The sequence below is a fragment of the Trypanosoma rangeli genome, assembly GCF_003719475.1.
Source record: "Trypanosoma rangeli strain AM80 chromosome Unknown Tra_15.4_contig_00005, whole genome shotgun sequence".
Lineage (NCBI taxonomy): Eukaryota > Euglenozoa > Kinetoplastea > Trypanosomatida > Trypanosomatidae > Trypanosoma > Trypanosoma rangeli.
Genome location: NW_021705749.1, coordinates 83,203 through 98,934, shown reverse-complemented (window position 1 = coordinate 98,934; position 15,732 = coordinate 83,203). Strand labels below are relative to the sequence as shown.

The following is a 15,732-nucleotide window of genomic DNA, read 5'->3' as shown; positions in this document are numbered from 1 at the left end:
GTCGTGTGTGTGGCGTGGACGTAGTGGCGGGGGGGGGGGGGTCGTGCATGAAGTTGTTTTAACTCTAATTTTTCATTCTTCTTCCTCTTCCTTTTTTTTTTGTGTGTGTTATTGCTTGTTTGGCAGTGTTCGGTGCCTCATGGAATACAAGTCTGCATTTGAGCTGCGGCAGCAGGCTCTGGGGTTTTCAAGTCCTTTGACCTCAAAGATAAGGGCGGGAAAAAAGAACTCCTCAGGCCTCCTCTCAAGCTCATCGTTTGTTGTTGACGCGAGCAACAATGCGGCAGTGGCGGACGCTGAACAGGAGGATCCCACCGCACTTGTCCGGGAGTTGCCGGCGCTGGACAAGCTCAATGCTCTCAGCGCATCCATGAAAAATGAGGAGGAGGTGCAGAACTATGTGGAGGCGAGAAATCTTTCTCTGGAGGACACCGCAAGGTACATCATGGCCCATGGGAGTACGGGTCAGAAGATGTCCTTGTTTCAGCGTCTGAAGGAAACCCTCGCCGGTGTAGACATGTCCAGCATCTCACAGCTATTGATGATTGTGGTGGACAGTATGTGGGTACAGGAACCGGAATTGCAGTGCTTTGCACCGGGCGCCTTGCTGGAGGTACTACCTCTGCTGAACAATGGTGTGGCACGTGAGCTATTTCTGGTGACAAGCACAATGCTAAGCGTCAAAACGGCGGAAGTTCGAATAGCATGGAATAAACTGTTTCCAGCCTTCATCGATTATCTGAACATTAAACAACTTGACAACGACGTGGTGCCGCTTGCACTTAAAAAGACCGAGTATGCTGAGCCACAGGATCAGCGCGAGCTTAGTTGTGAACTCATTGGAGGCGTTTGCCGCCACCTTCCGCGCGACATTGTAGAACAAAAGCTGATGCACAAGGTTTTGGCACTGTGCCAGGACACCAACGTGGGAGTGAGGCGAAGCATGTGTCAACAGTTAGGCATCGTGGCACGCGCCCTGGGTGCTGAGATGGCCAAGCAAAAGGTGGCGCAAGAGCTTTTTGAGCTTCTCAACGATGAGGACCAGACCGTCTCTCGGGCAGCATTTTCTTGTTTAGTTGACTTGGTGGAGTTTTTTGGGCCCGCGTACCGCCGCGAGCACCTCTACCCCATCATCAAGAGCTTTATCTCGCATCCCCCGGAGGAGGTTGTCAGCCTCATTGTTGGCGAGTTTGGCCGATTTCTTTGGGAGATAAAGGCGGATATTCAGACAAGCGAGGACGTCACTTTGTTTGCCGGGTTTTACCAGAACGCCGCCTTGAAGGGTGATGATTCGACTCGGTATCGCTGTGCGTACAACCTGCCCTCGGTCACTGCGTCGCTGTCTATTTCCGTGTTTCCTGTTTACCTGGCTCCATGTTGTGAGGCTCTCGCCACCGACCAGAGTGAGTCCGTGCGACGGAGCATAGCCGCCGGTTTGCATGAATTAGTTCCTCTTCTTGGTGACAAGGCAGCCCTGTATCTTCGAAAGCCGTTTTTGAGGCTTTTGAGTGATCCGAAAAAGAGTGTTCTTAATGCCCTCTCAGCCCACTCACAGATTTTGTTGGAGTGCTTTGTGCATCAGCTTAATCCGGCTGACCGCAATGAGTTTTTTTCCAGTACCGAAGATATACTACTACAGCTTGTTGCACGCGCCGAGCGGGACTGGCGTATTATGGACCATGTGCTGAAAATGCTCTCCGTGTTCCACGGTGAATTTCAGGAGACGACGTTGTATGAAAAAATGTTACCCCTAGTTCTAAAATATGGGAGAAATGGGGCATTTTGCCTGAAGGATAGAAGTGCAGAGGTATGTATTAAGATTGTGGCGAGCCTTTCCAACGTCAATAGCAAAGTTCAGTTTTTTAGTAAGTTAAACAACGAATACGCCCATAGCTCTTCATGCATTCTACGCAAAGATTATTTGCGTTTTGTGCGTGCCGCATGCTCTTTGTTCTCGCGCCGCTTTATTCGTGAGAGGATGCTTGAGTGCTGCTTTGAGCTCCAGCATGATCAAATGGATATGGTACGGCTGGAACTTGCACGTTTACTGCCTTCCTTGCGTAAGGTGCTAGAGGTCTTGCCTAGCGGAAGTGTGCTTGACGAGTACCAAGACATGGTGTATCGGCTACAGATGGATGAAAGTGCTGACGTGCGAGCGGTGACACATACGGGATTAGAAATAATGGAGCTTCGTGACCGAGAACTAAAGCGCGGCGGGGGAAAAATTAAATTTGAGGAGGAAAATAGGGAGGATAGACGACGCGAGCAGGTGGAGGGGCAACTGCTCGATGTGGCGAAGGAGTACGATAAGGCAGAACGCCGCTCCAAGCTGCGTGACTTGCTAAAAACAGAGCGCGAGAAGGAACAGGCGGAGGCGGTGCGCAACTGCGGCGTGGGACGGCGGCCTGTAAAAAATACAGCGCTCAATACAGCGCCCACCCACCCCGGGCGCCCAATGCCCAAGATGCAGCTACCAAGCCTTGGAGGTGCCGCATACCATAGGAGAGCGCAGCGATAAAAATAAGTACGAAGATCAATACACGCATATATATATATATATATATACACAACAAAGCAAGGAGGAAATAAAGCAAACTGGAGAGAACTAGAAAAAACGAGGGGAAGAAAAAAAAGAAGAAAAAATGTTGCACAGAATTAAAAAATAAGTGTTGTTTTAACAGGGTCAAGCATATATATATGTAATATGTATAAATTCATATATATATTACATATATATGAATTTTGTAAGGATGCTTAGAAGGGAGTGTTGTTGGGTGGGGAATGGGGAAACTGCCTTTGTGAGGGCTTAGTGATTCAGATAGAATGGCGGTGGCGTTCTTCCATATTTCTATCTTTCCACTTTTCCATGTTCTTCTTTTGTTTTTTTTCTTTTCAACGTTGCAGTTGGCATTTTATGGCCTATGCACGTGCGTGCTTATTGTTGATAAGAGAAGTGGAAGATCACGGGAGATGCATACGCTTTTTTGATGTTTTTCGTTGGGGGTGGCACAGGGGTTGTTTCATTAAGGCAATAGGTTACAGTGTGTGTCTGTGTGTTCTGTTGTTGGTTGTTTTTTTTCTTTTTTGTTTATCCACGGGCACTGCAAAGCAGAGTGCCGGTGACTCTGTACGTGCTTCGATGAAGCTTAGTGCATGTGGTGTATTCATTCTCCTTGTTGATTGTGCGAACGCAGGTTTCTGTGTATGTGTATGCGTTGATGTGTCTGTATTTGTGGTTTTGCGTCCTGAGGTGTTATATTGTCAATAGTGTGCGGTGCTGCTTTCTCTTGATTTTCATAAATTCACTCTTCTTACCTCTCATGTACGATTTGTCTTGTCTCATATTTTTGTTTTTGCTTTTTTGTTTTGCGATTTCCTCAAGTGGCGTTGTTGTTGTCATTGTGGGCTGCTCTTTTCGTGCACTTGCATGACGCCGCGAACTGATGTCTGACACGGCTGAGAGCTCCTGGTGCGACTCCGGCAGCGACTGGAGTGCGACAAGCACTGCTTTCGACTTGCACGGCCTAATTAACGCGGAATTCCTCCGATTTATAGCCACAAGCCGCGGTCGCCGCAAACGGCCCACGCAACGACTTGATGAGGCTTCTTCAAAGCATTGCAAGAGGCCTGGGCTTCGTCAGCGACTGGAGGAGTTGCTTCAAATGGAGGCCAGGGGGACGGGAGTACCGACTGCCCTCCTGGATGGTCTTGTGTCGGCAATTCGACAGCAAACTGATCACGTGCACGCAGCGGCCCTCGTTGTGCATCATCTCTCTGACCCCGAGAATAGTGCTCTCCGCCAAGCCGTATTGGATGGCAGCCTCCCTCCCACAGTGCTCGCGTCAATGCGGGAGACTGAACTTGTGAACCCCAACCTGAGAGGGAAATGGGAGAAGCAGCGATTAACGGCGTTGCAACAAAAGACAGTTCTGTTTGTCGAGCAGCTCACCTCAGTGGTGACGTCCATCTACACGTGTCCCGCCTGCGGTGGCCAAGAGTGCATTCTGCGACAGCGCCAAGCAGACAAGCAGAAGTGGGCTGGTGACGATGCGACGCCCAATCTCTTGACCTGCTGTGCCTGTTCTCATGCCTTTTGGCGGTAGGTGTAAACAACCGGCGGTGGTAATTGAAGCTGCAATGTTACATTTATCATAATTTACTTCCCCAACATAAGTGGGGCAAAACAGCAATGAAAAAAAAAAAAGGAGGATCTGGAGGAAGGAACTTGTATACAATGTGTTTGTTGTCTGGGCGTATATATATATAGAGAGAGAGAGAAAAAAAAAAAGCAAGGGATAGGTGAGTGTGCTTTCTTGTGGCTGTATATTTGGATCGAGAGGGGTTAAGTTTTTTTCTGGGCGTATTGCTGCTGTAGATGAGAAACAAGTGTTGGTTTGGTATGTTTGTGTTGGTATTATGTTTGTTTGTCTTCTTCCTTTTGTTCTTATCTCCTGTTTTTTTTCTTTTCCTTTTAATTTGCGTAATTGTGCATGGCTGTGCTTCTTGTTGCCTCAGTGGGGTCCCACGGCGCCGCGGGCTGAGGTCCGTGGAAACCATGTCCGAGGAGCACACAGTCGAAATGGTAGGGGTCAAGCGGCCACGTCCTCCTCCAATCACCTCCGGTATTGCGCCAAAAGAGGTCTCCTTGGAGAACACCGCGCGTGTTAGTCCCAAAACCCCGCTGCCGTTGGCGCGGAAATCAGCCATGGGTTCGCCCATCGGCTCTGTCGGCCACAGCACACAGAACACCACCCCTGGCACACCAACTGGGCAGCCGCTCATTAGGGGAGTTCAGGGCTGCAGCCGCACCGCCAAGTGGAGCTCCCTGATTGGCGGTGCCCTCATGCAGGGACGGGCAAAGGATGAGGAGTCAATAATCAATGCAGTGGCGTTGCGAATTGCAGCTGCAATTCCCGGGGATCGTTCCGCGGCAGCAGACGGCTTCCGCGTGCTGTTGGTAAACTTACGGGATGCAAAGAATATCAAACTGCGGGAGGACATTATTGAGGGGCGACTGCCTGTGGAGGTGCTGGTGCGCATGTCAGAGCGAGATTTACTAAACCCTGAGGCGAAGAGGAACCAAGAGGCAGAGTTTTTGGAGCGAAGCAAAGACACCGACCTAACTGAAATACGGCGGGCTATAACCACTAAATCGACGCTTTTTCCGTGTCCTTCATGTAAGGCGAGGGATTGTTCATGGACACAGAAGCAAACACGCTCCGCAGATGAACCCATGACCGTATTCTGTGTCTGCAATGTTTGCGAACATAAGTGGAGGCGATATTGAGGGAAAGCTTTAGCTGCCTCCCAATTTTTCCTTTTGCCTTTACTTCTGCTTCTTGTTGCGGTTTGGTTTTCGCATCAGAGGGAAACATATATGTGAGTATGCGCGTGAGTTGTTTCTGCGCCCTCCGGCCTCATTGGTCGTTCTTCACTCCTTGTGTGCGCACATGGATACATGTTGTTGTTGTTCGTTTTTTTTTTCCGCCTCTTTTTGTGATTATTTTGTTTCCGTAGAATTCGTCTGAGGGATGGAGACTGCCGAAACGGTTGAGGAGCTAAAGCTAAACTTGGCCCAAGCTCAGGAAGAGGTTGGGCGAGGGCAGGCGGGTAATGAGAATATGCAACGCAACCTTGAGGTTGACCCGCACTTTGTCGCTGCTGGTTTACCGAAAGACATTTTGGCACCATATTTTGGAAACGCAGGGGCAGCGGATCGTCTTATTGGTGAGCTGCAGCGGCGACTTTGGGATGTGCTTCAGCGCAACTCATTCCTTGAGCAGGAGTCGCATGCCGGGCACAGCGCACTGATCCAGAACTACGAAGGGTACATCAACTGCTTGGAGGAGGAACTGCGCCGCTGTCAAGAGCTGCTCCGCCAACACACAGGCGGTGCCCCAGTGCCAAAGGGCCAGAGCTGAGGGCCATGTGTTTGAGCGTTGCGTGAGTGTATATATATTTAATATGTAGTTTATGTGTACACTCCTGCTATCGAAACTTGTATTGTGGAAAGATACCGTTAAACTATTACCTTCTCTTCTTCTTTTTTTTTTTACTACGGGCACACCCCAGCAGGCGTGCGTTCATTTGTTGTGTCATTCACTTGTCGTACGCACGTGGTTTGCTCACGTGTCTCGGTTGCTCATATATATATATATATGTATATGCTCGTTTTGTTGTATGGATAACACTTTATTTTTTTATTTATTCACGTGTTTTTTATTTCTTATGCTTTTTGTTGTTGTTGCTCCGGTCCATGGCTCGGCTTCTGTGGAACATTTTTAAAAGCTCACGCTGTCCATGGACGACAGAATGGCACTGCAGGTGAGTCCGGTGGCTTCTCTCTCGGAAGCTTCTTCGGCAAGCTCCCTGCAGACGAGTGGGGTTCCGTACCAAGAAAAGAGGGAGTTCTGCACGTGGCGCAAGCACGTACGTGATTTGTATCAGCACCTCGTTCACATTGATCTTGTGTGGGAAAGTCCTTCTGCTCGACTGATGCCGTACATGACCGCGAAAATGGACTTGGCCACGCAGACCGTGTTGTGTTGCTCCCGAACGGGTGGCTTAGAGCAGCCGTACATTCAGCTGTTGTCTGTCACCACACCAAACACGGCTGAACTGCTTGATCGCACGTATGAGACTTATAATGACGCAACGGGCGAGGTTGGAGGCTACGGGATGGCCCCCGGCCAAGTGGGCATACAAGTTGAGCGGCGCATGTTACACGATGGTGATCCATTGGTGGCACGATACATGCACGCCAACCCGCTCATCATTGCGTCCGGTTCTAGTGACGGCAATGCGTACATCTTTGACTGGTCGCGTATTTCGCTAAACAAGTTTCCCAATGACCCGCCCCGACCCCGCGCCCCGCTACCACCCAATGAACTTAGTGCAAATCCCACCGACGAGGAACGCACAACGTACCACAAGCGAATGCGGACTTTGAATGCGGTGGTGGCGGAACAGGATAGGTGGGACAAGCGGAGAGGGGAAGGCCAACATCTACTTAAACTTTTGGGTGGAAATGGTCCATGTGAGACGCTTGACTGGAGCGTTACCTCCGATGGGACACTACTGTCAGGTTCCACCGGACTCGTGTGCTACTGGCACGTGGCAAACATGTCGAAGGATGATGCTCGCACGCTCGCGCCGTCGCATACGTATAGTCTAGAGGATAGTGAGACTCGGGTTAGTGAGGTTGCCTTTTCTTGGAAGGAGCCCCACGTATTCGCGGTGTCATGTGACTCTGGTCCCGTTTTTTATGGTGATGTGAGGACACCGGATCTACTGGAGCTGTTTTCACTGCCATGTGGAGTTACATCGCTTTCTGTGTCGCCACTCGATGGTACTTCCTTGTTGCTTGGTGCAGAGAATGGTGAGGTCCTTTACTACGACCTTCGCAAAAGCGCCGATGCGGTGACCATTGGCCGCATGCATGATGGGCCCGTGTCTGTGGTTCAGTGGTGCCCGCACTCGCGCCATCTCTTCAGCAGCGGCGGCGGTGATGGGAAGTGCTGCATTTATAACGCGACGTCGAATCGGTTGCTGTTCAAACACGCGGGCCACACCGAAAACGTGACAGATCTCTCATGGAATTGGCAGGAAGGATTTGAGGGGCACTTGCTTTCTGTGGACAGCAACAGCTTAATGCTTTGGAGGCCTCGGGACATGTTTTTTGTCTCGTGAAGAAGTAAAGGATTTGCTGCATCTGCATGCATAGACAACGGTGCACACTCCACCCATTTTTTTATTTTATTTATATATGTTCCTTTCTGCCTCTCTCTCTCTGTGTGGTGAGGAGCTGAACAACCACCCTCTCCGCACAACTAAAAAAAAAAATATGCCACTCTTGTCTCTTGGTTTTTCCTGCTGCCCCTCATGGAAGTGTCGTCTGGACTCCGCTCAGGAAGAACGCGGAAGCTTTAAAGCCAACAACTCCAAGTGAAGAAAACGGGGGAGGGCTCAAGACCAGCAGCCGCGAAGGAAAGAACAACGGAAGCAAGGCACGGGGGATTCAATGAGCGGCAGCCAGTTGAACGTCATTTGCACGGCGTGGCCGGAGTTGGCACTGGACAGTCGCATTTTGGAGGCGATCAGGTGTGCTAAGTGGAAGTCGCCCACTCCTGTGCAGAGCGCCTGCATCCCGCTGGCTTTAAAGGGGCGTGACTTGGCAATTCAGTCTCGCACTGGCAGTGGCAAGACGGGTGCCTTCGTTATCCCCATCTTGCAACGCATCATCACTGAGGCGGAGCAGATGCGCAACCGACGCAGTGCAAAAAATCCTGTAGCCCTCATCCTGCTGCCATCCGTCGAACTATGCGGGCAAACCGTTGAGGTGGTTAACGTCCTGGCAAAATATGTGCGACCGAGAATTGTGGTGGACAACTTGACCTCCCGCGGAGCCGTTACAAGGGCCCGCGTAGCCTCCGCCCCTATTCTTGTTACCACCGCCGCATTGTTAGGCAAACACTGCCGCAGTGGAGCGGTAACCGCAGAAGACCTGGCCTCGCTTCGCTGCGTTGTCATCGACGAGGTGGATTTGGTCATGTCGATTGCCGAGGGTTCACTGCGCGCCGTGCAGTCCGTTTTACCGCCCTCGGTGCAGACGATTCTTGCATCCGCGACCTTGACAGATGGGGTGGTGAACATTAAAAGCCAGCTGCTCCACAGCCCTGTTACTGTCACGCTGAACACAGGAGACGAAGACGAGACGACCCCATCCGAAGGCGAAAAGATTGTTGTAGAGTCTCGTACCGTAACACGAGGAATGAATGCCGAGGAGAGGCTACAGCACTACTACCTTGTGGCCACTGATGAGTGCCACCAGCACACACTGTTATACGCGCTGTACCGTCTTGGTCACATTAAAGGCAAGACCCTCATCTTTGTGAACGAGGAGGAGACGACGTACAAAGTTCAAAGTTTTTTGGCTCAGTTGGGGGTTGAGGCGCTTGTCTACGATTCTAACCTGCCGCTCAATGTCCGTGTGGACACGCTTCATCGCTTTCAGGTTGGGTCTGTCGGAACGCTGGTTTGCACCGACGGGACCTTGGAAAGTGTCGACGTCCTGCAGGACACTGTGCTGGGAACAACGGGGGAGCCCACGCTGACGCCCAGTAGGAAAGGGAAGAACGCGAATGACAAAAATGTGGGTGCGTTGCAACGGGGAATTGACTTCTCAGACGTACGCAACGTCATCCTCTTCGACGGCATAGCGCATCCAACGACTTCGGCCTTCTCTCGGTACACCCACCGCGTTGGGCGCGCCGGTAGGGCCGGTAAGAGCGGGATGGCAATCACACTGTTTTCGCGCCAGCAGGCTCAGAAGGTGACCCGGCAGCTGCGCGAGTACTTGCGGGCCACACATGATGCGTTTGAGCCTTTTAAGCAACTTCACCGGCAGGAGGCGGCAAAGCTTCAGTACCGAGTAGACAATGTGCTCTTCACGATTACGAGATCGTTTACCCGCCGTCAACGCATTTCCGCCGTGGCCGCCGAACTCACGCGCAGTGCCTACCTTAAAAGTCACATAACTCAGAAGGATGACACTGTGCTTCAGCGCATTTTGTCCCGCTCCAAGAAGACGACCAGGTGTGACCCAGCTTTACTGGACGTCCCACATTACATGCACATTGAGGGAGCGGACTCCGCAGAGAATTACCGCAAACGTGTCCGTGCACGTACTTCATCGAGATCGTCATCCGCTCCTCAGCAAGCAAGAACAAAATCACGGGATCCGCTCAGCCGCGTCGCCAGCGCCGTGAAGATGGGGGTCGCAAAGAAGCGAAGGCTGTAACATTCCCCATCGTAACGTAAATATCATTACTGACCACTTTCACACCTGCTCCTCATTTCAGACGCGTCAGCGCATGGGTGCGTTTCTCTGTGTGTCCGTGCGTCGGCGAGGGGCCCGTTGAGGCCCAGCTCTTCATGCAACAAATTACGCTATTAATGAACGTTTATTTTTCTACTACGGCCCGTGTGGTTTTTTCCTCCTTGCTTTCTCACCCTCTTCGTTGCTTTTTGTGGGGCAACGCCTTGTTAATTCTTCTTCACTCTCACCTAATTTTATCAAAAAAAAATGTCCTTTTTTGCTTTCTCTCTCCTTCCCTCTCTTTTTTTTCTCTCTCTCTCTTGCCTGCTTTCTTCTAGTTTCATTCTGGGATTTGTGAGGACGCTGCATGTGGAACAAAAACTGGGTTGTTATCGAGAATGGCTGCGAGCTGTGTATCGGACCTGGCGCGGCATGTGACGTCGTTGTGCCTTTGCCGAAACCGCATATCATCGATTTAATTACCGGCACTTTACGTGACCCCGTCTTTGCCTGCTTGTCTTGCACTGAGGAGGGGGAGTTGCTGCTCAACATCATTCCCCGCCTACTGTACGTGTACGTCGGCGGCATTCAAGTTGTGCGACACCGTCAACAGATACGGATTTTTCCCGGCGCTTACCTCTCTTTTTGCAAACTGACCCCCCAAACGACTTTCCGTTTCTTCACACCTGCCACCCTTCCAGTGGAGAGGCCGGTGCCGGGGATAACCTCAACTCCGCCGACTCCTGGGTCCCCTGTGAAAGGTCGCATTGCCTCGGCATTATTGTTGCCTTCTCGGTCGTTGGGTGCTAAAGTTGAAAAGGTGAAGTCTCCTCGATCAAAACGCCCGGTGCATATCACAGCGCCGTCTGATAAAGGCGATGCGCGGCCAGTGTTGACGTCGTATGACTCGGAACCACCACGGGGCGCCGGGAAAACTCCTGACTGGTTCTCAACCGATTCTGCAGGATCAGCTCTCACACATGCCGCACCGCCATATTTGAGCAAGACGGATCCCCCGCTGCCACCATCCCCGCATGTCATCGTGCCTTTTGTGGTGGAGGTGAGGGAGGAGCGCGTCACACTGCACACTGTTATGGGGCAAAGTACTCTTACTGGGTCAGACCTTGACCAATCGTCGGAGTCCACACACAGAGAAACGACAGTCAAGTGTAGGCCCAAAGCGATTGATCCTTATGTGACATGCCACGGTTACGATATGTTGAAATGCGTTCGCTACATGCGCTTTGAGACACCGGTGCGTTCCGCGGCGTCAAGCGTGTTGGAATGCATTGATGGTGCCTACGACTCACAAGAGTGCACATTCATGCAATTTCCGCAACGTACCAAAAAAATGTTACTTGAACACTTTTTGCTACTGGCAGAGCATGCAATTGTTTTCATGCTAATGTCACCGTTAACGATTCGGTGTAAGTCGCCCATTCTCTGCTGCGGTGATATTCACGGTAGCTTTGCTGATCTAAAGTTTATTGCCGACAATGTGGTGCCATTTCGTCACTGGTCCCTCATGACAACGCCAGTGCTTTTTCTGGGCGACTACGTGGATCGTGGCTTGCATGACGTGGAGGTCGTCTTGTATTTGCTTGCCTGGCAAGCGCTTTGCCCAGAGACTGTCATCATTTTGCGTGGTAACCACGAGGATGAAAATGTGAATGGGGACATTGAAACATTTGGTGATTCCTCCTTCCGCAAAAAGTGTTGTAACTTTTTTGGCAACGACGATGGCGAGATGTTTTGGAGACGCGTAAATGACGTCTTCGCAACGCTTCCCCTAATGGCGATCATAGACGATACGATCTTTGCGTGTCACGGGGGTATTCCGCTGCTGTGCACCAACGCAGACTGTTGTGATGTCAGTGGACGCGAGAAGGAGCCACCACAGGAAGGGCAGCAGATGCATGAGGGGCAGAAATTGGGGAAGAAAGGGAAGGAAACACACGGAATTTTGTCTCCCGCAAGTGTAACGTCAACATACGATGACAGCATTCCGCACGAAGACTTCCTACAGTTTCTTATGAACGCTACATCGAGTGAAGTGAGCGAATTTCGCTTTCGCTGTGTGATGCCGGAGAGTAATGATGACGAACTTACAGCGCGGTACCGTCGTCTTGCGCGCGAGCTGCTCTGGAACGATCCCGCGTCGTCTGCCGTGTCCAGTGACACCATGTTGATGCGAAGTGAGCAGGAAAATGAAGGGCAGGCGTCTTGCCAAGTCCAGTTTGACGCCCACGGCTTTCGCAGCAATATTGGGCGAGGGGATCATAAAAACACCATTCGCGAGTTTTCTGTGGCTGCACTAGAATCCTTTATGCAGCGCTTGGGATTCACACTACTGATCCGTGCGCATCAGCAGAAAATGGCTGGACTGGAGATGGGCTTCTCCGGCCGCGTAATAACACTTTTCTCCTGCTGCAACTACTTGGGCGACGCGAACAGTGCAGGTGCCTGTCTCATTCTGAATAAAGAGGTGCACCCCGTCTCATGGTGTCGCACTGTTGTAAGTCGTGCCGCAGGGAGCACGTCTCAACCCTGGTGGAAGCCTGCAGAGCCTGGCATGTGGAGTTCCGGCTCACTCGTTGAAAGTCTCTGCAGTACCACAGATAAGTTCAAGGACAAACCGCCGGTGCCGTCCTACGTGGGATCCTCGATCGTGAGGGTTGGGTAGAAGCGGGATGTGGGGACGTGCGGGGTGTGATTAGGATAACGCCGCAGTGCACGCACGCTGGTAGACCACTTTTCTGTTCCCCCCTCACTTTTTTGCTGTTGTTGTTGTATGTATGTATGTATGTATGTATGTATTATGTATTGACGTTATTCTTTCATGTGGTTGTAGGTGTACGGTGGGCGGGCAAACAAAGAGGGGGAAAATTGAGCGATGATGCGCTACTGCACTGAAGATAATACATACTTTTGTGAATAAAAATAAAATAAAATAAAAATGGTTCTCGGTGCGTCTTAAAGTGTATTACGTGAATCCTCACAATTTTTATTTTTGTTTTCATTTTCAATTTTGTTTTTTGTTTTTTACTTTGACTACTCAATGCTTGATATATACATATACATATACATATATATATATATATTTATTTTTGGGGGGTTTGTTTCTGCTGTTATTCCTCTTTGATTTGGTCGCCGGTGGTGGGGCTTCGCCGCACCTCAATTTGCCCCCCTCAGCCGCTTTGTTTGTTTGCGTGTGCCGGCGGCGGTGCTCCCTGTAGTATCTGTGTTCATCCCTTTTTTCATCCCTTCCTTGTTTCTTTTTTTCCTCTTCTTTCCCTTGTTGCCGTCTTGGCGCGAAAGAAGCGGGTGAGGGAGCCAACGCAAGCGGGGAGAGGAGCAGCAGAGGAGCCCTCCAAAAGGTAAAAAAAAAAAAAGCCTTTGCGCTGGACTCTTGCTGCGGAAAAAAAAAAATAAGAACACAAACTCACAAAGAAGAACAAAATCGCACGCTAACCGTCAAGTGTGCGTGTGTGTGTGTGTGACGACCACCCGACAGCAGCATGGAAGGCGCCAACATGTCTTCGCGGCGCGACAGCCGCAACTTCGGCGTGGCAGACCACACACTGAATCAGACACCCATGGGGTCTCTTGACGCCTCCGCGGCTCAACAACCGGACATGGACCGCGATGCGTTGGTGGAACGCGTCCTGAAGGGCACGGACCCCAGGGTCATGTCCACCCCGGTGTACTTCGACTACAAGAAGGACGCACGCGTTTACCGTTTTTTCCCTAGCGTGGGGCAGACGGCGCGACACTTTGTGGACGACGGCAGCACAGTGCGCAAGGATGACCCGGAGGCGGTGCAGCATGCTGAGGACCGCCAGCGCCGCGAACGCGACACGGAACTCGCCGCCCGTGCGGAACTGAACCCAGACTTGATTGAGGGGGGTGTCTCCACGAGCATTTTGAAGAATCAGTTCAACTACAGGGACCGCGGCAACCAGACGATGAACAACCCAATGAAGGCGCGTTGCGTCATGACAGACCCACCACCGTCGACAAACTTCAGTGCTATGGCCACCGCGTGGGAAATTTATGACGCCTACGAGGAGGATCGAATTCAGACCGAAAAGGCCGCAGCGGCGCACAAAAAGGCCTCAACACACCGCACTGGAAAGGACGAAGATAAAATGAACTTGACAATGGATGACACCAGTTCCATCAAAACGACGGAAGAGATTTTAAGCTCCGTCACGTATGGGCATGCGCTGAAAATTATTGAGCGAATGGTCAATCAAAATGACTGTCACGACGTTATTGAGGACTTTAAGTACTGGGAAGACGAGAGTGATCTATTCAAGGAAGATGGCAATCTACTTCCACTGTGGCAATTCTTTACAACAAAGGTACGGCACCGTGCGGTAACTAGCATCTCGTTAAATAATCGCTACAAGGATCTGTTCGCGGTAGGCTTTGGTAGTTACGACTTTCAGCGGCAAGGTAAAGGTGCTATTCACTGCTTTACTTTGAAAAACACGGTACCCACAATCTCAGGGGTACAAATTCCCGCCCATCCAGAGTTTTCATTTTACTTGGAAAGCGGTGTCATGTGTCTTGAGTTTCATCCCGAAGAAACGGCGTTATTGGCCTGTGGTTTACACGATGGATCGGTCTGCGTATTTGACCTCCGCATCGTGAGCAAGGACAGCAAAGAGGTCGTTAAACCCATCTTTAAATCTGACGTACGCTCCGGCAAACACATGGACCCTGTTTGGGAGATTCATTGGTGCAGTGGTTCCTTGGAGCTCCAGTTCTACTCGATCAGCACTGATGGTCGTATTACCAGTTGGTCACTACACAAGAAGGAGTTGATCTTCAAAGATATTATGACGCTGACCACAGGTGCATGTACCTCAGACCCTGAAGCGATCTTGCTTAGTCGCCTAAGTGGGACCTGCTTTGACTTTTCTGCGGCACATGAAGGACTCTTTATCGTGGGCACGCAGGAGGGTTCCGTGATGCTGTGTAGCAAAGGGTACCATGGACAATGTTTGGTACGGTACGAGGGGCACACCATGCCTGTGTACACGTGCCGCTGGAATCCATTTCATTCCGAAATCTTCCTCACCTGCGCTGCTGATTGGGCAGTGAAACTGTGGCTTAAGAGTTCTACGAAGCCACTCTTGATCTTTGACGCAGGTGACTCTGTGGGCGACATTGCATGGGCCCCGTACAGTTCTACCGTCTTTGCGGCGGTCACCTCAAACGGCAAGGTTCTCGTGTTTGACCTGAACAAAAATAAGCGTGAGCCTCTCTGCTCCCAGACGGTGGTGAAGAATGCCAAACTCACCCACATTGCCTTCCACAAGGACGAACCAGTCGTCATCGTGGGTGACTCACGTGGCTCGGTGCTCATCCTGAAGCTCTCGCCGAATCTGCGCACCCTCTCCAAACCGAAGAAGGGGGAACCCGACGATCCATCGAGTCTCCACAAGCTTGAGGTGGACAAACTCAACCGGTTGATAGAAATTACCCTCAAGGATAGAGTACTCTTGGGGCAGTGTTGAATGCATCTCGGGCAAGCGACAGCGAGGTGACGCTGGGGGAAGGACACCAGAAGCAACGGGGGCCCAGCGACACAAAAACAAAGCGGAAGCACGAATTCTTTGACAAAAGTGGAGGAAATATGAAGTACAACGAATGCCACCTGTTCGGCTTCAGATAAGATCTTTGTTGATGCTAGTGTGACGCGATAGTGAAGTGGGTGGGGCTGTCTCGAGACGAAGAGCAGCAGCAGGCAGACTGGAAGGAAGGAAGGAAGGAAGGAATTCCAAGGAACAGACAGGAAGGAATAGACACGAGTTCACAGCCACCACCAACACCACCGCTTGGTGTCGTTGCAGCCAACACATGTACAAATATGGATATACATATATATATATGTCTATCAGCCACCT

At 51.0% G+C, this 15,732-nt stretch overlaps 8 protein-coding genes across 8 annotated transcripts, besides 17 other annotated features; all 8 read left to right on the top strand.

Annotated features, from left to right (window-relative positions):
• Positions 1 to 139: 139 nt before the first annotated feature.
• TraAM80_00324 (serine/threonine-protein phosphatase 4 regulatory subunit 4) lies at positions 140 to 2,518 on the top strand (the record flags this gene model as incomplete). Its single annotated transcript, XM_029377407.1, has 1 exon — positions 140 to 2,518. The coding sequence occupies one exon, from the start codon at positions 140 to 142 to the stop codon at positions 2,516 to 2,518; it is 2,379 nt and encodes a 792-aa protein (XP_029242779.1).
• Positions 2,519 to 2,544: 26 nt separating this feature from the next.
• Positions 2,545 to 2,565: a microsatellite.
• A 124-nt stretch (positions 2,566 to 2,689) lies between these two features.
• Positions 2,690 to 2,737: a microsatellite.
• Positions 2,738 to 3,052: 315 nt separating this feature from the next.
• Positions 3,053 to 3,090: a sequence feature (A-rich).
• Positions 3,091 to 3,199: 109 nt separating this feature from the next.
• Positions 3,200 to 3,241: a sequence feature (A-rich).
• Positions 3,242 to 3,443: 202 nt separating this feature from the next.
• Positions 3,444 to 4,103, top strand: TraAM80_00323 (transcription elongation factor; the record flags this gene model as incomplete). The annotated part of the gene is made up of 1 exon (XM_029377406.1): positions 3,444 to 4,103. The coding sequence occupies one exon, from the start codon at positions 3,444 to 3,446 to the stop codon at positions 4,101 to 4,103; it is 660 nt and encodes a 219-aa protein (XP_029242778.1).
• A 284-nt stretch (positions 4,104 to 4,387) lies between these two features.
• Positions 4,388 to 4,443: a microsatellite.
• Positions 4,420 to 4,472: a sequence feature (A-rich).
• Positions 4,473 to 4,555: 83 nt separating this feature from the next.
• Positions 4,556 to 5,287, top strand: TraAM80_00322 (transcription elongation factor; the record flags this gene model as incomplete). Its single annotated transcript, XM_029377405.1, has 1 exon — positions 4,556 to 5,287. The coding sequence occupies one exon, from the start codon at positions 4,556 to 4,558 to the stop codon at positions 5,285 to 5,287; it is 732 nt and encodes a 243-aa protein (XP_029242777.1).
• Positions 5,288 to 5,312: 25 nt separating this feature from the next.
• Positions 5,313 to 5,360: a sequence feature (A-rich).
• Positions 5,361 to 5,531: 171 nt separating this feature from the next.
• TraAM80_00321 (uncharacterized protein) lies at positions 5,532 to 5,921 on the top strand (the record flags this gene model as incomplete). Its single annotated transcript, XM_029377404.1, has 1 exon — positions 5,532 to 5,921. One exon carries the CDS (start codon positions 5,532 to 5,534, stop codon positions 5,919 to 5,921), a length of 390 nt encoding a protein of 129 aa, XP_029242776.1.
• A 223-nt stretch (positions 5,922 to 6,144) lies between these two features.
• Positions 6,145 to 6,166: a microsatellite.
• A 25-nt stretch (positions 6,167 to 6,191) lies between these two features.
• Positions 6,192 to 6,228: a microsatellite.
• Positions 6,229 to 6,312: 84 nt separating this feature from the next.
• Positions 6,313 to 7,689, top strand: TraAM80_00320 (putative WD40 repeat protein; the record flags this gene model as incomplete). The annotated part of the gene is made up of 1 exon (XM_029377403.1): positions 6,313 to 7,689. The coding sequence occupies one exon, from the start codon at positions 6,313 to 6,315 to the stop codon at positions 7,687 to 7,689; it is 1,377 nt and encodes a 458-aa protein (XP_029242775.1).
• Positions 7,690 to 8,020: 331 nt separating this feature from the next.
• TraAM80_00319 (ATP-dependent RNA helicase) lies at positions 8,021 to 9,799 on the top strand (the record flags this gene model as incomplete). The annotated part of the gene is made up of 1 exon (XM_029377402.1): positions 8,021 to 9,799. The coding sequence occupies one exon, from the start codon at positions 8,021 to 8,023 to the stop codon at positions 9,797 to 9,799; it is 1,779 nt and encodes a 592-aa protein (XP_029242774.1).
• A 290-nt stretch (positions 9,800 to 10,089) lies between these two features.
• Positions 10,090 to 10,164: a sequence feature (GA-rich).
• Positions 10,165 to 10,184: 20 nt separating this feature from the next.
• On the top strand, positions 10,185 to 12,500 carry TraAM80_00318 (putative protein phosphatase; the record flags this gene model as incomplete). The annotated part of the gene is made up of 1 exon (XM_029377401.1): positions 10,185 to 12,500. One exon carries the CDS (start codon positions 10,185 to 10,187, stop codon positions 12,498 to 12,500), a length of 2,316 nt encoding a protein of 771 aa, XP_029242773.1.
• A 105-nt stretch (positions 12,501 to 12,605) lies between these two features.
• Positions 12,606 to 12,641: a microsatellite.
• Positions 12,642 to 12,817: 176 nt separating this feature from the next.
• Positions 12,818 to 12,861: a sequence feature (A-rich).
• A 21-nt stretch (positions 12,862 to 12,882) lies between these two features.
• Positions 12,883 to 12,922: a microsatellite.
• A 373-nt stretch (positions 12,923 to 13,295) lies between these two features.
• Positions 13,296 to 13,316: a microsatellite.
• A 19-nt stretch (positions 13,317 to 13,335) lies between these two features.
• Positions 13,336 to 15,342, top strand: TraAM80_00317 (dynein intermediate-chain-like protein; the record flags this gene model as incomplete). The annotated part of the gene is made up of 1 exon (XM_029377400.1): positions 13,336 to 15,342. One exon carries the CDS (start codon positions 13,336 to 13,338, stop codon positions 15,340 to 15,342), a length of 2,007 nt encoding a protein of 668 aa, XP_029242772.1.
• A 220-nt stretch (positions 15,343 to 15,562) lies between these two features.
• Positions 15,563 to 15,601: a microsatellite.
• Positions 15,580 to 15,627: a microsatellite.
• Positions 15,628 to 15,685: 58 nt separating this feature from the next.
• Positions 15,686 to 15,723: a microsatellite.
• Positions 15,724 to 15,732: the final 9 nt, after the last annotated feature.